The sequence below is a fragment of the Sarcophilus harrisii genome, chromosome 5, assembly GCF_902635505.1.
Source record: "Sarcophilus harrisii chromosome 5, mSarHar1.11, whole genome shotgun sequence".
NCBI classification, from domain to species: domain Eukaryota; kingdom Metazoa; phylum Chordata; class Mammalia; order Dasyuromorphia; family Dasyuridae; genus Sarcophilus; species Sarcophilus harrisii.
The window spans coordinates 106,053,452-106,071,706 of NC_045430.1; the positions used below are offsets into that span (position 1 = coordinate 106,053,452).

The window sequence follows — 18,255 nt, forward strand, 5'->3', positions numbered from 1 at the left end:
TTATTTTTCCAAGAAGAGAGAGCATGGTCAAAAGTAATATAAACAGTAACGTTGGTAGGCAAAACTTGTTTTAAAAAATTGGACAAGAGATCCAGCTAAATAAAGTCATCCCCAAAGCATTCAAGGATGAAAATTGATAAAAGAAAAATTGGAAAAGTTCTGAAAAATTCATCATTAACAACATTTTTTTCACCATCAAAGGTAACAGAGTATTACACTTGGATCCTAACATCACAGTCAGTCCTGAATATTCTTTTAGAAGAGGCAAAAATGACACTAAAAAGAATATAGATAGGAAAAGCAGCCAGATTAGACAAAGTGTTTGGAAAGGATATCTATATTCGAGAAGAGAGAATTATAATTGAAGAATTGATTTGTAAGTATCTGAAATGGAGGAAGATTTTAAGATTTGGAGTAAAGTTCAGACACTTTTAATACCCCTCCCTCTTCCCTTAAACAGAATAGTAAAACTTTACTAATTAGCTAAAGCAGTATAGACCTACTTGCACACATTTTCTAAATTTTTACAATGTCACCTTTGATGAGACTTCTGTTAGGAACCAAGCAGATTCTTCAGACTACAGCTTTACCATTTTGCAGATAACTGAAATTTGTAGATAATCTATCATCCCATTGTGCTTATTATTTGTTGAGTAAGCATTGTATTCATTACAGCAAAATGCTTCCTCTATGATTCTTTTCTCATCCTCATCTTAAAATAATCTAGTATTTAAAAATCATGATAGCAGAATGACCATATTCAAAAACTATGATTATAAAGATTATACAAGGCATGAAAAAAGATGAGTATACATCTGAAGAAGTTCACTATTGAGGTGATCCAGTACAAAGTCCAAGTTGTAAGGGATTTCTCTGTGTCTGATAATATCTTCTAGTTACTGAGATTTTGAATAATGGTATGCTGGTTGTATCAAGTTCCTAAACATTACAGAGACCCATAAGAGAAATTTGTAACCATTCAAGGGTGATCAGAACATGGCAATCCATACAGGAAAGATTTAAGTGATAAGAAGTTTCTATTGCCCAGATTATGATATGCATTTGGAAGGAAAACAGTGATTGTCTATTGGTATGTATGAAATAGATATTACAGACGGACAAAGGTTTGGGCATAGAGTTAATCAGGAAAAAGAACAGAAATTACCTTTGACAAATTGCAACACTTCTGTAAATTCTTATGGAAATAAAAGCCCATCTTTTTTAACAACATTCTGTCAATGAGTCGGCAATAGGAACAATGAGAAACTTTACAGAAGAACAGGAATAAAAGTTTTTATTGAGGAAATGTATAAAAGGCAGGAAGAGAAGATAGATTGGTTATATTGGCAAGAGTGAAAAATAATGACATTGCAAGAGAATTATGAAAAAAGAGCATCTTGGAAAAAAGAAAACAACTGCTTAAAAAGGAGAATTGGACAAATGAAAAAGGAAATACAAAAGCTAGGTAAACAACTGCTTAAAAGTTAGAATTGGACAAGTAGAAACCAGTGATACTGAGACAGGACTTTATTAAACTTTTCTGAAACTCATGACCCATTTTCACCCAAGAAATTTTTATGTGGCCCATTATTTCATGACCCCCATATTCAGTTAAAAGAACCCATATTGGGGTCGTAACCCACAGTTTTAAGAAGCTGGGTTCTATGAGATATCAAGAACCAGTCAGATCCAAAAGAATGAAAAAAATAAAGAAAATGTAAAATGCCTTATTGGAAAAATATCTGATCTTAAAAAAAAAAAAAATTGTGGGATGCAGCCAAAGTGGGTAATAAGGGGAAATTTTATATCACTAGAGGCTTACTTGAATAAAGTACAGAAAGAGAAGCTTAATGAATTGGGCTTGCAACTTAAAAAGCTAGAAAAAGAGCAAATTAAAAACCTCCAAATACTAAACTTGAAATTCTAAAATTAAAAGGAGAAATTAATAAAATTGAAAGTAAAAAAAAAACTATTGAATTAATAAATAAAACTAAGAGTTGGTTTTATGAAAAAAACAACAAAATAGAGATAAACCTTTGGTAACTTTGATTAAAAAAAGAAAGAGGAAAATCAAATTGTTAGTCTTAAAAATGAAAAGGGAGAACTTTCCACCAATGAAGAGGAAATTAGAGCAATAATTAGGAGTTACTTTGCCCAACTTTATGCCAATAAATTTGAAAACCTAAGTGAAATGGATGACTACCTTCAAAAATATAGGCTGCCCAGATTAACAGAGGAGGAAGTAAATTGCTTAAATAGTCCCATTTCAGAAAAAGAAATAGAACAAGGTATTAATCAAGTCCCTAAGAAAAAATCCCGAGGACCAGATGGATTTACATATGAATTCTACCAAACATTTAAAGAACAATTAACTTCAATGTTATATGAACTATTTGAAAAAATAGGGAATGAAGGACTTCTACCAAATTCCTTTTATGACACAGACATGGTACCTAAACCAGGTAGGTTGAAAACAGAGAAGGAAAACCAATAGACCAATTTTCCTAATGAATATTGATGCAAAAATCTTAAATAAAATATTAGCAAAAAGACTACAGAAAATCATCCCCAGGATAATACACCATGAACAAATAGAATTTATACCAGGAATGCAGGGCTGGTTCAATATTAGGCAAATTATTAGCATAATTAACTATATCAGTAATCAAATTAACAAAAATCATATGATCATCTCAATAGATGCAGAAAAAGCATTTGATAAAATCCAACATTCATTCCTATTAAAAACACTTGAGAGGATAGGAATAAATGGGCTTTTCCTTAAAATAGTCAGTAACATCTATTTAAAACCATCAGTAAGCATCATATGTAATGGGGATAAACTGGAACTATTCCCAATAAGATCAGGAGTGAAACAAAGTTGCCCACTATCACCATTACTATTCAATATTGTATTAGAAATGCTAGCTTCAGCAATAAGAGTTGAGAAGAAGATTAAAGGAATTAGAGTAGGTAATGAGGAAACCAAATTAACACTCTTTGCAGATGGTACTTAGAGAACCCCAGAGATGCTACTAAAAAACTATTAGAAATAATGCACACCTTTAAGCAAAGTTGCAGGATACAAAATAAATCCACATAAATCATCAGCATTCTTATATATCACTAACAAAATCCAATAGTTAGAGATACAAAGAGAAATTCCATTTAAAGTAACTGCTGATAGTATAAAATATTTAGGAATCTATCTACCAAGGCAAAGCCAGAAACTACATGAGCAAAACTATAAAACACTTTCCACAAAAATAAATTCAGATCTAACCAAATGGAAAAATGTTAAGTGCTCTTGGATAGGTTGAGCGAATATAATAAAGATGACAATACTACCTAAACTAATCTATTTAGTGCTATGCCAATCAGACTCCCAAAAAACTATTTTAATGATATTTTTATTATTTTTCTTTTTCTTTTCTGTTGATTATTTTTTTCTAACAAAATTCATCTGGAAGAACAAAAGGTCAAGACTTTCAAGGGAACTAATGAAAAAAAAAATCAAATGAAGGTGGCCTACATGTACCAGATCTAAAATTATAAAGCAGCTGTCACCAAAACCATTTCGTATTGATTAAGAAATAGATTAGTTGATCAGTGGAATCGATTAGGTTCACAGGACAAAATAGTCAATAACTTTAATAATCTAGTGTTTGACAAACCCAAAGACCCCAGTTTTGGGGATAAGAATTCACTGTTTGACAAAAACTGCTGGGAAAATTGGAAATCAGAAACTAGGCATTGACCCACACTTAACACCGTACACCTAAGATAAGGTCAAAATGGGTTCATGATTTAGGCATAAAGAATGAGATTATAAATAAATTAGAGGAACATAGGATAGCTTACCTCTCAGACCTGTGGAGGAAGAAAAGATTTGTGACCAAAGAAGAATTAGACATCATTATTGATCACAAAATAGAAAATTTTGATTATATCAAACTGAAAGGCTTTTGTACAAACAAAACTAATGCAGACACAATTAGAAAGGAAGCAATAAACTGGGAAAACATTTTTACAGTCAAAGGTTCTGATAAAGACCTCATTTCTAAAATATATAGAGAACTGACTCTAATTTATAAGAAATCAAGCCATTCTCCAATTGATAAATGGTCAAAGGATATGAACAGACAATTCTCAGATGAAGAAATTGCAACTATTTCTAGCCTCATGAAAAGATGCTCAAATCATTATTAATCAGAAAAATGCAAATTAAGACAACTCTGAGATACCACTCCACACCTGTCAGATTGGCTAGGATGACAGGAATAGATAATGCTGAGTGTTGAGGGGGATGCAGGAAAATACTAAGGCATTGTTGGTGGAGTTGTGAATGAATCCAACCATTCTGGAAAGTAATTTGGAACTATGCTCAAAAAGTTATCAAATTGTATATACCCTTTGATCCAGCACTGTTACTACTGGGCTTATATCCCATAGAAATGTTAAAGAAGGGAAAGGGATCTGTATGTGCAAAAATGTTTGTGGCAGCCCTTTTTGTAGTGGCAAGAAATTGGAAATTGAATGGATACCCATCAATTGGAGAATGGTTAGGTAAATTATGGTACATGAATGTTATGGAATATTATTGTTCTGTAAGAAATGACCAGCAGGATGATTTCAGAAAGGCTTGGAGAGACTTACATGAACTGATACTGAGTGAAATGAGCAAAACCAAGAGATCATTATATACTTCAACAACAATACTATATGATGATCAATTCTGATGGACCTGGCCATCCTCAGCAATGAGATCAACCAAATCAGTTTCATTTATTCAACAATGAAGAGAACCAGCTACACCCAGCACAAGAACTATGGGAAATGAATATGAACCACAACATAGCATTTTCACCCTCTCTGTTTTTTGTCTGCTTGCATTTTTAATTTCGTTCTCAGGTTCCTTACGTCCAAGTCCGATTTTTCTTGTGCAGCAAGATAACTGTATGGATATGTATACATATATTGTATTTAACATATACTTTAAAAAATAAAAAAAAAAGAAAGAAAAAATTGATCCATTAGAGACAATGTCAGAATCATTGGACTACCTGAAAAGCATAATCAAAAGGAGGACCTAACAGCATTTTCAAAACTGCCTTGCTATCCTTGAACCAGAGGACAAAATAGCCATTGAAAGAGTCCACTGATTACTTCAAGAAAATGATTCCAAAGTCCAAGGAACATTATATTCATATAACAAAACTATCAGACCAAGGAAAAAATATTGCAAGTTACCAGAAAGAAACAAATTGCATACCAGGGAGTCTCAATGGGGATTACACAAGATTTAGTAGCTACAACATTAAAACATTGGAGTTCACAAACCATGATATTCCAGAACCAAGAATCACCTAGCCAGTAAAATTAAGCATAATACGTCAATGGTGGTCTTCTTCTTTTTTTTTTTTTTAATTAAGCCTTTTTTTTTTTTATTTTCAGCTTCATACTTGTTAATTATCATGGTATTATAGTATCATATCCATGCATTTTTAAAATAATGAAACATTGCCTCAGTATTTTCTAAGAATTTCTAGCAATGTTTCTCCCAATGACTTGTTTTCTACAACAGTGGAAACAAACAAGTAGTTTAGCTGTAAAATAGTAGAAACATTTGGTGGCAACAGTAATGTTGGCCTAAAATTATAGACCAGAATCCCCAAATTTTCAGAAATTTAAAGGTACTTCTTAAAATTCAGTAATTAAAACTTTACTGTGAAAGAAGACTACCAGTATTTTGAGAGAGAAAATGAGTTTTGAAACACAATAACAAATTAAAATTCAGGCAACAATATAAAATTACATGTTAGGAATAAGTAGGCTGCAAGTTATCAAGGTTGACATGTAATAAGTGGAGAAAAAGATCGATTCAGTATACTTATGATTTGAAAGAGATATTGTTTGGTTTTCATATTAAAATGAAAGAAAAAAATTAGCCAAAAAGAAGAAAGAACTCCAAACATATGGGAACAGGGAAGACTGGGATTCATCTTCAGAGAAGGACACTATAGCAAAATAAATAAATAAAATTTCCACCACAGAGTGATGTGAAATAGCTCCCTACTCAGAATTTATAGAAAGAACTCAAAAAAAAGAATTCAAAAATCAATTGAGAAACATTGAGGAAAAACTAAAGAAAAACATTAAAATCCAAAAAAAACCCAAGAAGTTGATGAAAAGAATTTACCAACTAGAAAAAGGGGTTGTTTCAAAGATGAAAATAATGCTTTGAAAATTAGAATTGGGCCAAGGGCAAGCCAGTGAAGCTGAGAGAGCCTCAAGAAATAACAAAACATTGTAAGGAAAATAGAATAGAATGTGAAACATCTTATAAGAAAAATGACTGATTTAGAGAATAGATCAAGAAGAGAAGATATAAGAATAATCAGATTGCTTAGAACATTCTAACCAAAAAGAGAACCATGACACAATAATGTAGGAAATGATCCAAGAAAATTGTCCTGGAGTGATAGAATATGAGGGGAAAGTAGAAATAGAAAAAATCCACCAATCGCTACTTCAAAGAGATATTATTGACACATTTTGAAACCCCCAGATCAAAGAGAAAATTCGGCAAGAAACAAGGGGAAAAAAATTCAAATACGCTAGAGCTACAATTAGAATTGTATATGACTTATCAACAACTACAATTAAAAAGACCAGGTCCTGGAATCATATCTCCTGACAAGTAAAATAACTAGGCCTGTGGCCAAAAATATCACATCCAGCAAAATTTTCTCTAATGCTGAATGAGAAAAAATAAATATTTAACAAACTTGCAGATTTTCAGGACTTTCTGTCAACCAAGCCCAAACTTAGAAAATTTAACATATAAGAGCCAATATGAAAGATCAATTTTAAAAACTTAACATTGAGCAAACTGCTAAGCATAGACAAATTATTTTTGTTTGTTTGTTTTGTGTGTGTGTGTGTATTACATAAGATTGACATCAACAATAGGGTAGCTCAAAAGAAAGATTGGCAGAGTTAAGGTCAAAATAGCAACCACGTTATGCAAATGAGGTGCAGAGGAAGAAGAGACACAAGAGGCATTAAAGGGAGGAGGAAGGCTTGTAGTTCTGAATACCTACTCACATTTGGAATGGGTTCAGTAGGCAACACTACATATCCACCAAGAAGGGTTTAGCACCCTCCAAAATCTATTAAAAAATAAGGAAGGAGGGAGGGATGAGTATACAGGGAAGTGAAAGGTAAAGGAAAAAGAGAAGGAAGAGAAACCTGGGTGGGGGGAAGGTTAAATAATAATAAAGCAAGTTATGGAGCAGAATTTAATTAAAGAGATAGCAAGGGTAGGAAAACCGTGTGTGTGTGTGTGTGAACATGTATATGTATATACGTAAATATATTCTTAAATATAGCTTTTGGGGGGTGGAGGTGGAAGGAGGATAAAAATAATGTAAATAAAGTGCACAGCAGAGATCCAAAGAACAATTTACAAGGAAGTAAAGAAAAATTGGACATTCATGAATGTAATTTCTTCTAATATGTATGTTATATATATGTGTGTGTGTGTTTTTGTGTGTTTACTTTCTTGTTCTGGTAATTTGTTGTTACATATTTTTAGCACCCTCTGATGTTCTGCTAGGCACATGACAGTGTTCTCTTTTGTTTTGCTTTATTTTGTTTTGTTTTTCTGTTTTCCTTTTTTTCTTACTGTTTTTTCAACAACAACTACAAAAAATAGATAGCCAAAATGGTAATACCTGGTATACTTGACATACAAAATGGAGAAAAGCATCCAGCGTACTGTTATATAGGGAGTAGTTATCATAAAGGATTATAAAGGTCAAGGACACAATCTATGTTAATGGTGGGAGTAGCAATGCTGCTGTTTCAGATAATTCAAACAATCAGAATAAGGTATGCTGGTATTGAAGTGTATAATATAGTTTACTCCTATGTAAGATGAGTAGGTTTGTGAGATTAAACATTAGAATTAGAAGGGTAGACCGTCAAATCTATCTAGTCCAACCTCCTTATTTTATGAATCAGCATCTTGAAAGTTCCGTGACTTTAAGTGACTTGTCTGTGATCACTGCTGTGTCAGAGGCAGTATCTATAACCCAGGCCTTCTGAGTCCAGAGTGAGTCATCTTTCTGCTATAATAATGCTTCTTCTAAGGTGACTGTCAGACCACATGAGGCAAGCTGATCTCTAAGCTCCATTCTAGCTCTTCAAAATAAAAACCTGTACTTTTTCCTTAACATTGTCTCCTTTCTTTTGACTTTTAGGAGCCATCTCGCCCTCTGCACCCAGCACCCCTACCAGAAGCCCCTCAACCACAACGTCTGCCCCCTGAAGCTGCCAGTACCTCCCTTCCTCAGAAGCCACACTTGAAGTTAGCTCGGGTCCAAAGCCAGAATGGCATTGTCCTGTCCTGGAGTGTCCTGGAAGTGGACCGTAGCTGTGCCAGTGTAGATAGCTACCACCTCTATGCTTACCATGAGGATCCCAGTGCCACAATGCCATCACAGTGGAAGAAAATTGGGGAGGTAAAAGCACTTCCTCTGCCTATGGCATGTACTCTCACTCAGTTTGTGTCTGGCAGCAAGTACTACTTTGCTGTCCGAGCCAAGGACATTTATGGACGTTTTGGACCTTTCTGTGATCCACAGTCAACGGATGTGATCTCTTCCCAGAGCAGTTAAACACTTGGAGCCTTTACATCTGTCTCTCTTTTCAGAGTTTACTTTTTTTGGTCTTGTTTTTAATCTTATGCATGATATTCACTGTAAAATCCACATTCTGCAAGATTTCTTGGACAGATGTGTGTAATACACTACATACATTTATATCCAGAAGTAAAATAAACTCTCAGTCCACAAAGCAAGAACTATTTTCCTGGACATTTCAAGCTTCAGGATTTTGAAATATAAATGTGCACCTTCCTTTGAGTTTTGAGATTTGGGGGACATTTTGTGTGTATGAGAGTGTGAGTGTGAGAGAATGTGTGGGTGTGAGTGTTGCTTTCCTGTTTGTTTGTTTGTTTGTTTGTTTGTTTGTTTGTTTCATTGCAGCAGTTTCTCCTCTTTACATCCTTTACATCCTCTTTACCTCTGTTTCAGGATAGAGTGTAAAGGTCAAGGAGAAAATAGCATGAAAAGTTAGGATTTTGCTTCTTAATGAGGGTGGGTTCATACTTTGCACTACATAACTGAAGCTAAACATAATCCAAAGAAACAATCAAACAAAAAGCACATGCAAACTAATTTTCCACTAGGCTAATCCAAACATAAAATAGATTTCTTCACATCTTTCTTAACTTGGGTCCCTTTCCTAGTCTCTGCTTAAGATTTGACTGGAGGAGGGAAAGGAATATTTTTCTTCTGACCTACTCACTCTCTGTGCTGAAGATATGTTCTCAAAATGCAAACATATTAATGAAGGAAGAGGACATTAATTCTGGTCAGTTTTAGTAAAGATAAAAAGCTCTTCTGCTCGAATCTGAGAACATCTCTAGCCTATTTATTATCTACTTAATTAACAATCCCCCTCAGCCATTCCCGTCTCTTACCAATTCTTTTAAATTTATTTTGTGCCTTAAAAAATAACTGTAAAAATAAACATGGCCATATCTCCATTGTGTTTACTTTTTTCCCTTTGAGATTTTCATTTTGTATCTCCATTTTCCCCTAACTTCAAAAAATGATTTTTTTTTTCCTATTACAAGATTTTGTGGTTAGGGGAAACAAAACTTTAGACTCTTTTATGATTCTTATTCCATGGCATCATTGGGTCTATTCAAAATTTGTGAATAAGCTGTCTGTCTTCCCTCTTCCCTCATTTATAATATGTTCAAAATTCTACTACCAGTTAAGCTGACTGCATGCAGTATGTGGACTGAAATTTTACCAGGTTTTATTTTTAAAGCATCATCCTTCATACATCTATTGGCATTGGTTTTGCCCACTTGCTACAGAGATTAATAAGGCAATTGTAGCTTATTATTACCATAAATTTTTAATACTCTCTTCATTTTAGAGTAGCAAAACTATGTCCAATAAGTAAGATCCAAAGCAAAACTTAGCTTTATAAAACTTGTTAAATTTATTGTCTCAATGTTTTGGAGCAACCAGTGTGCTATTTTAAAATAAATCAAGTGGAGAATGGTTCACATCTTTTCTCACATCGTTCTTTTTGACCTATTCTAAGCAGTCATGCAGATAAAAAACTTTTTCTTATCTTTTAATAGTGCCAAGGTGATAGTTAGACCTGCCCTCATAAAATTTTATATATACTTTGGTCAGAATTAAAGGTGTATCTTTCTGTGTTGTTTTACTTAGCATACTTAAAACTTCTGGGAATCATAATTTAGCTCCAAAGGGATTCAGCCTTAGATCATGACTTGTTTGTTTAATGTCAACCATATTGGTATTCAACAGATATTGGGAGTAGATATGTTGCTGGGGATGGGAGGGTTGGAATAAATTGGAAGAGGTAGGTAGGAGAGGGTTATAAAAGACTTATGAATAGAGTCTGTGAAATAACTTTCTAAATTTACTATGTTGGTGGCTTTATTCTTGGCCATCTCATTTTCAAAAATCTAATTCTGAGATTTATAACTTTCTTGAAGCATAGGAGGGGGGGAGCTTTCTTGGCTCTCCTCCTGTCCTTTTTTTGTATATCTTTGATGGTTTGTAGTTGGGCCTGTAAGGAAATTATCTTCTGAGAGCGTTCACACTTCAGATTAAGGTAATGTCGTCTGTTAGTGTGAACAACATAGGCTTGGTGCTGAACAAAAGCCTTTCTAACTACTGATTGCCAATAATGTAATGCTCTGATGCCTTCCTTTCACTTTCAAGGAATAAGACTAAATGAGAAGTAGGGTTCTAATAAAACCAGTTGGTTCTTTTATTGTTTTTATAGTGCATATGTTTAGAGCCAGTTCTTGCCAACTATGGGCCTTGTAGTCATTTCTAGAGCATTTTTAAGAATGACAGTAAAGCAGTTGCCAATGCCACACCACAGAACACTGAGGTAGAAATTTCATTTGAAAGAGATGTCCTATTTTATATATGTATATAAAGATATGCATACTTGTATATACGAATTTTTTTTAACTGTCAAGAAGAATTGCTTATGTTTAATTCCTGACTACAGTGTGCCCATCTTTGACAAAGTTCTCTATTGGCTTGTTTAATGGTTATGTGACACCCACCTATTTGCTGACTTGGCTAGGGAAAAAAAATATGTTGACTAGAGTAATCAATATGACTTTACATTTACATTCATCATTGTCACTAATACAACAAAAGCCTTCCTCGTATAAAGACATAGAAATCAGGTAACAAAGCCAAGCAAGCAAAATAGATTTCCTTATTTGCCCTGTCTTCCCATTGTGTGTTTTGTGAGAGGAAAATAATTGGGAATCTCAACTAGTAATCCAGAAGATGACTTTAAAATTTTGTTTCCCGTAGTAAAATAGGGCAAAAATAATACTCGGAGCTTTTTCTTGTTCCAAACAGTGGAAGGAAGTTGCAAAGAGAATTGCAGTAACTTGGAGACAGCAAATTAGGGACTTTGAGTCCTCGTGTAGAACAATATTCAATATGTGTAATTTTATTGTTTTAGTTGTTAATGGTCTGATTACAAGTGTTTAGACATAACCAGTGGATTGATAGTGCATTTTTGTCTGTTAACTGCAGCCAACCCTCGGACTAGTACCCCTAGAGGGTGTGGAGGCTGCAGCTGATTGAATGTGCAAAAAGGGGTCTGGGCTAAAACTGAAAGCACTTCTCATTCTTGGCTTGTTTCACTTTGAGAGTTTGGGCTTTTGATGTTACTTTTAGGGAAAAGCTGAGATCACAAATAACTAGAAGTAGCCACTTTGAACAGTTCTGCTCTGGTTAAGAGTTACACTCCATGATACCTCTTTACTCCATGGTACCTTTTCACAGAGTATTATAAGCTGGATTTTCACATTATGGGAATGCAAGGTTGCTACATTTTTAGTAAGGCAACATCTCCTTAAGTGTTGCCTGTTGGAAATCTTGAGAATTTTGAGGATTTTAACTTGAAATGTAGTAAAAGTTTAGTTGATTTTGAAGTGGCAGTGCTGTTCTTTTTTTTTTTTTTTTTTTTTAATATAATTTTGTACTTTGTCAAATTAACGGTTCACTCTGTTTTAAGTGTGATTATTCCTTTCAAAAAATTTGTTCTTGCCAGTAAATATGTAAATGGAATATGGACTCCACCTGTTCATAAATAGAACTTTATCCTCTCTCCATTTCTCAATATAAAGAATACTGTGATACTTTCCCAAAAACTTGTTTATGGTGGAGTTGTGGCAAATAGTTTCTTCTTTATTGGAATCTGACTCTTCACTGGGAATGACCCTTTCTTTTCCTCACTCATCTTTTCCTTTTTTATATTAGCTGGTAATAAGTACTCTGAAGAAACCTCTTAAACCAAGCAACTTGGGATAATTTGCAATGTTAAGGTACATATGTCCTTAGGCAAAGCTGCTCCAAAAGTGGCTTGATTGCTTTATACACTTTCCTCTATTTTATTAAGTGTTAACTTAGCTTTTGGTTTTTAATTTCTGTAATTTAAAATGGAAAAGGCAAACTATATGAAGTCCTACCTACTACCATTTATGTAGTGTTAGTAGTACTGCATGATCTTTATAATGTGTTCATCAACTTTGGTCTCTGAAAGTTTTCCAGTACTGTACAAAATTGAAAAGAAAAAAAAAAAAGTAATGCCTGTGGTATCCTTCATCTTCTCTGCACACTGTGATCTTTACACAGAGTTACTTCAAACCTCCAAGTGTTCTCTTCCTAGCTTCCCTTCTCCTTGGGCCATTTCTATCACTATCCTGTGATTTCTCATTATGATGCAGATCTGTGTGTGAACCTAGTTTTGCTCTAATTCCCAGAATAACCATGTCCCAGTATTAGGTAGATAATTGCAAATAACACTATCCAAAAGCAAGCTAAAAAAGCAAGCTATGAACCTGCCTTCCTAAGTATTTACATTTAGGAAACTGTAAAGTCTTCTTATCTTTTGGTGGGGTTTTGGGGTAAATACAAGTGTTGGCAACTTAAAGGAGTTCAGATGAGGTTGTTCTATGACAGCCATATTTGTTAATCAATATTCATCCCCTTGAGCCAGCAGATGGGGAGTCTTAAGTGCTATAAAAATGAACTCAAGAACAGAAATGAAATGTTTTATCTTGCTTTTCATTTTCAAATTATTTCGTCATTATCATGTTAAAATCAGTTTCTCCTTGTTTCTCTTTTGTTGTATACTTAGGCCGAATACTTACTTTTTATATTTAAATGCTGTCTGTTTAAAGAGTTTTGTTTGTAAATAAAGTTTTTGGGCTACCATCCTACATTTGGGGATCCAGGCTTTAGTAATTTATCAGCCATTTAAAAATTGAATATAAGAATAAATACTTTGTAGGAAACTTGGAGCCTGATTTTTTTCCTCTTTTTTTTTTTTTTTTTTTTTTTTTTTTTGCAGCTGAAGGTGTAAATAATATAAGATAATGTAGGCCCCACCTAAAAGCCCCCTGTAAATTGGGCTACTGCAAGCTGTCCCTATTTTTATTAGGTTTTGGGATTTTTTTGTTTTGTTTTTGTATGTTTGATAGATTAGTGTCTGTACAAGTGTTATCTGTAGTGGGGTTTTGTCCAACAAGCCTGAAATTTATACTTTGAAATAAACTACTGGGTTTTTAACATTGAGTCCTCTGTGATTGGTTCTGGTTGTCCTGAATTGCTGAGTTACTTGCTTTTGAAAATATACTTTATATTACTTTATAAATATTACTTTACTTTTACTTTATAAAATTTACTTTATAAGGATCATGTTTGTTCGATGCACTGTGCTCTACCTCCATTTTTCAATGGTACTAGCAGCTCAGTAAGTGCCTTTTATCTGCTACATAACTTGATCATTTAAGAAGTGATTTATAATAAAGAAAAGACCAAAATGGTACAGACTGGCCATCACAAAGAAACCTAGCTGGTAGTTCACTCAAACTTTTAATACATTGAAATTCTCCTTATCCAATGAGCCATTTTCTAGAAATTCATTTATGACAAATAGAATTAGCTTGTGGATTTCAAATATGTTTCTGGAAAGTTTGTGTGATAAATTTTAATGAATAAGTGACTTTGGGGACCTTACTTTAATAGGTCCTTGATCTTGTGTGATTCTTGTCTATATGCTTCCACAAACCCTTAACTGGCTATGTGGCATATGAAAGAATCATATTGCTTCAAATCCCATTGGTTGTATAATCATCTATCTCTGAACCACTCAAGTCACTCTAACTTCCTCGTATATAAAATGGACTCTTAATATGCTTTTGCAATTTGTTAATTTGATTATCATGAGCTCTGTCCTGTGACTGATGTCGTTTCATTGTAACCCAATAATAGATGAAACGTTTCATCAACCTCAAAAGTCTTTCGTTTGATTTTCCAGAGTCCATGACCCAGAAGCCTTTCCTGAGTTTCACTTTGTAAGTTAAAGATGCCAGCGTGCCGTGCATTTGTTGCTTCATCTGCAGCTAGGCACTGGGTTGCAAATGTTGCCTCTAATGCTTAACAACATTGGTAAGACACTTGGCTTCCTAGAGCTTTAGTTTCCTCATATGTAAAATGAGTAGGTTTAACCAGATGTCCTCCTAGATCCCTTCTAGACCCCAAAACGTGATCCTCCAAACATCCTTTTCCAGTCACAAATGCCTTCTTAGGTCATACCTTCCATGGAAATCACACTTGGCAATGTACTACAACCTACATAATTATCCCTTCTGCCCCCAGGCTGCTTTCTACTGCTGTTTGGTTTGCTTGTAATTCTATTTCTTCCTGGATCGGGATGTCTCATGATTTGCAGCCATAAAGCAAGATTAGAAAAATACTGAAGTTAAAGAGAGGGCCTTTTGTAACAGCAAGCAGCTTGGGATTATTATATGCACCATATAATTTACTAAATGATCCAGCCTAATCCCACATTTCTGAACTCGGCCTATTGTTCAACTGTTAAAACACTTGTCACAGATAAATATATGCATACAGATACATTTATAGGCATAGATACTGGACTGTGTGCATTTTTACATTGTATTTTTATATGTTTATACCCATTTAAACACTCCTCTGTAAAGGGTTCATTTCAACTCCTGACTTCCTCTGACGTACATTGACTATGTGACTGCTTCCATCAATGATTTAGGACAGAAGTGTCCCAAACCAGATTAAAATGTAATTGGGTAATATCTGACAAATAACAGTGGAACATAGACAGTCTTAATAAATGGCTTCCTTAATCAATATGGGCTTGTAAGGATCCTTATAGTTTTGTGACCCCCTATTTGAGTTTTGATTACACTGATCTAGGCAACTTTCTTAAGATTTAGTTGCAGAGAAGGTGTTAAACTAAATTTCCTCACTTGGGAGTTCCTTGGACCAGCACAGTCACAGATCCCTATATCTGTTTGTTTTTTTTCAATATTTTATCTTTCCAAATACATGTAAAGATAGTTTTCAACATTTATGTCTGTAAGACTTGATGTTCCAAATTTTTCTTTCTTACTTTGCCTTCCCTAAATCAACAAGCTATCTGATATTGGTTAAAATGAACAATTCTTTTAAATATATTCATATGTTTGTCATGTTGTACAAGAAAAACCAGTCTAAAAGGGAAAAAACCATGAAAAAGAAAACCAAAAAAAGATGAAAATACTATAATCCACATTCATTCTCAGTAGTTTTTTTCTGGATGCAGATGGCGTTTTTCATCCCAAGTCTATGACAATTGTATTGAATCACCTCATTGTTGAGAAGAGCCAAGTCCATCAAAGTTGACTATTACATCATCTTGCTGTTAACTGTACAATGTTCTCTTGGTTCTGCTCACTTCACTCAGCATCAGTTCTTGTAATTCTTTCCAGGCTTTTCTGAAATCAGCCTGCTCATCATTTTTTATAGAACAATAATATTCCATTACTTCCATATACCATAACTTTTCCAGCCATTCCCTCAAATGATGAGCATCCCCTTAATTTCCAGTTCTTTGCTGCCAGAAAGAACATTTTTGCACATGTGGGTCCCCTCTTTTATGATCTCTTTGTGATAGAGACCCATTAGTGACATTCCTGGATCAAAGAGTGTGTACAGTTTTATAGCCCTTTTGGCATAATTCCAAATTGTTCTCCAGGATGATTGGATTGTTTCACAACTCCACCATCAATGCATTAGTGTCCCAGTTTTCTCACTTTCCCTCTAACATTTATCATTATCTTTTCCTGTCATCCTAGCCAATCTGAGAGGTGTGAAGTGCTACCTCCAAGTTGTTTTAATTTGCCTTTCTCTAGCCAATTGTGATTTAGAGAATTTTTCATGAGTATAAATGGCTTCAATGTCTTCATCTGAAAATTGTTCATATTCTTTGATCATTTATCAGTTGGGGAATGACTTGTACGCTTATAAATTTGACTCAGTTGTCTATATGTTTTAGAAATGAGGCTTTTTTTCAGAAACACTACTATAACTATTGTTTCCCAGCTATCTGCTTCCTTCTAATCTTGGCTGCATTGGTTTTGTTTCCATAAAAACTTTTTAATTTAATGTAATCAAAATTATCCATTTTGCATTTCATAATATTCTCTAGTTCTTCTTTAGCCATAAATTCTTCCCTTCTCCACAAATCTAACAGGTAGACTATCCCTTGCTTTACTGATTTGCTTATAGTATTACTCTATATCTAAACCATGAACTCATTTTGACCTTACCTTGAAATGTTGGTCAATGCCTAGTTTCTGCCACGCTATTTTTCAATTTTCTCTGCAATTTGTATCAAGTAGTGAATTCTTATTCCAGAAGCTTGAGTCTTTGAGTTTATCATCTACTTGATCTTAACCACTGTTTACAGTGGAATCTGTATTTTGTCACCTTTTGTCAGTTATGTGAACTTAAGGATCTGGCCTTATGTAGAAAATAATCTGCAGATGCCTACCTATAGACCCTTCTTGTGATTTCACCAAGCTAAGTTCAGTGTATGGATAGATCATGAATTGCATCAGATCAAAGATCCAGCTGCTTCTTTCTCTGATTATTCCAACTTATAAGTGATTGTTAGAGTGACGAGAAATGGGCCAAGTCAGCAAAATTCCAAGTCTTTCTACTTTATGCTCAACATAGGTGGTGGATGCCATGAATTCAGTGATTCAACCTGGCACAAGTCCACAACAGTGCTGTGGAACCATCAAAAGTTAAGGGAAACAGTGTGGAAATTATTGTCTTGGGGGTAATTCTTTTCTACAACCACCATCTAAAGTAATGGGAGTGAGCACATCTGTTATTTCTTTATGACTGAGACTATGCAGTCAGTGTTGCTCTTATCACCGCCATGGACCTAATCTAAGTATGCTCTCCCTTCTTAATTATATTATCTTTTCCTAACTAGATTGTTTAGTTTAATTCCATACAACTAGATAGAAAAGATAGAGTGTTGGATGTGATCAAGACCTGCCTCACACAATATAAAACAGCTATGTGATCATTCTGTTTCCTCACGTGTAAATGGGCATGATAAGGGGCACTTACCTCACTGGGTTAATGTGAGGATTTAACAAGATAAGATATAGAAAGTGCCAGAAAAGTATGAAACGGATTTGTCAAATAGCTGTAACCCAAGATTTTAAAAGCCATGCCAATGGAGTGAAAATTCTGACAGATCCCAATAAGCTGAAAAGGGTTCAGATAATGAGCAAACATTTAGGCTCCCACCATGTGTCAGGCACCATGCTAAATCTTGCAGACTTTTTGTATAAAAGAGGGAAAGCCCTCAAGGAGCTGATAATCTAATATGGGAGACAAGGTACAGACAAATATACCAAGCAAGATATACCAAGATAAATAAGCCTGAGAAACTGGGAGGGTGGTATTGCCCCTTAAAAAGAAGGGGGAAGGGTTTAAGGGGAAAAATGATGAATTCTGCTTTGGACATACTGTTTAAGATGTCCACTGGACATCCAGTTGAAGATATCTGAAAGGCAGTTGGAGATGGGAGATTAAAGGTCAGCATAGAGGTGGGGGAGGAAACATTGATTTGAGAAACATCAGCGTTTCTATAGGAGCTGGTGAGATCACCAAGTGAAACAGTACAGAAGGAGGAGAAGAGAGAGTCCAAGGTAGGACCTGGGACAGAACTCCTTGTGGGAGGAGAACCCAGTAAAGCAAAGAAAGAGCAGTCAACAGAGGAAAG

At 34.5% G+C, this 18,255-nt stretch overlaps 1 protein-coding gene across 6 annotated transcripts in view; it reads left to right on the plus strand.

Annotated features, from left to right (window-relative positions):
- ATF7IP (activating transcription factor 7 interacting protein) overlaps positions 1–13,444 on the plus strand; it is a 144,528-nt gene extending 131,084 nt beyond the window's left edge. For 5 of the 6 annotated variants that reach the window (XM_003771237.4, XM_023504544.2, XM_012550735.3 and 2 more), the window contains exon 15: positions 8,265–13,444. In XM_003771237.4, the coding sequence (XP_003771285.1) occupies positions 8,265–8,681 (417 nt within the window). In that variant the 3' untranslated portion in view covers positions 8,682–13,444. The remainder of the gene's footprint in view (positions 1–8,264) is intronic. The other variant, XM_023504545.2, reaches the window with a different exon arrangement.
- The last annotated feature ends 4,811 nt before the right edge of the window (positions 13,445–18,255 follow it).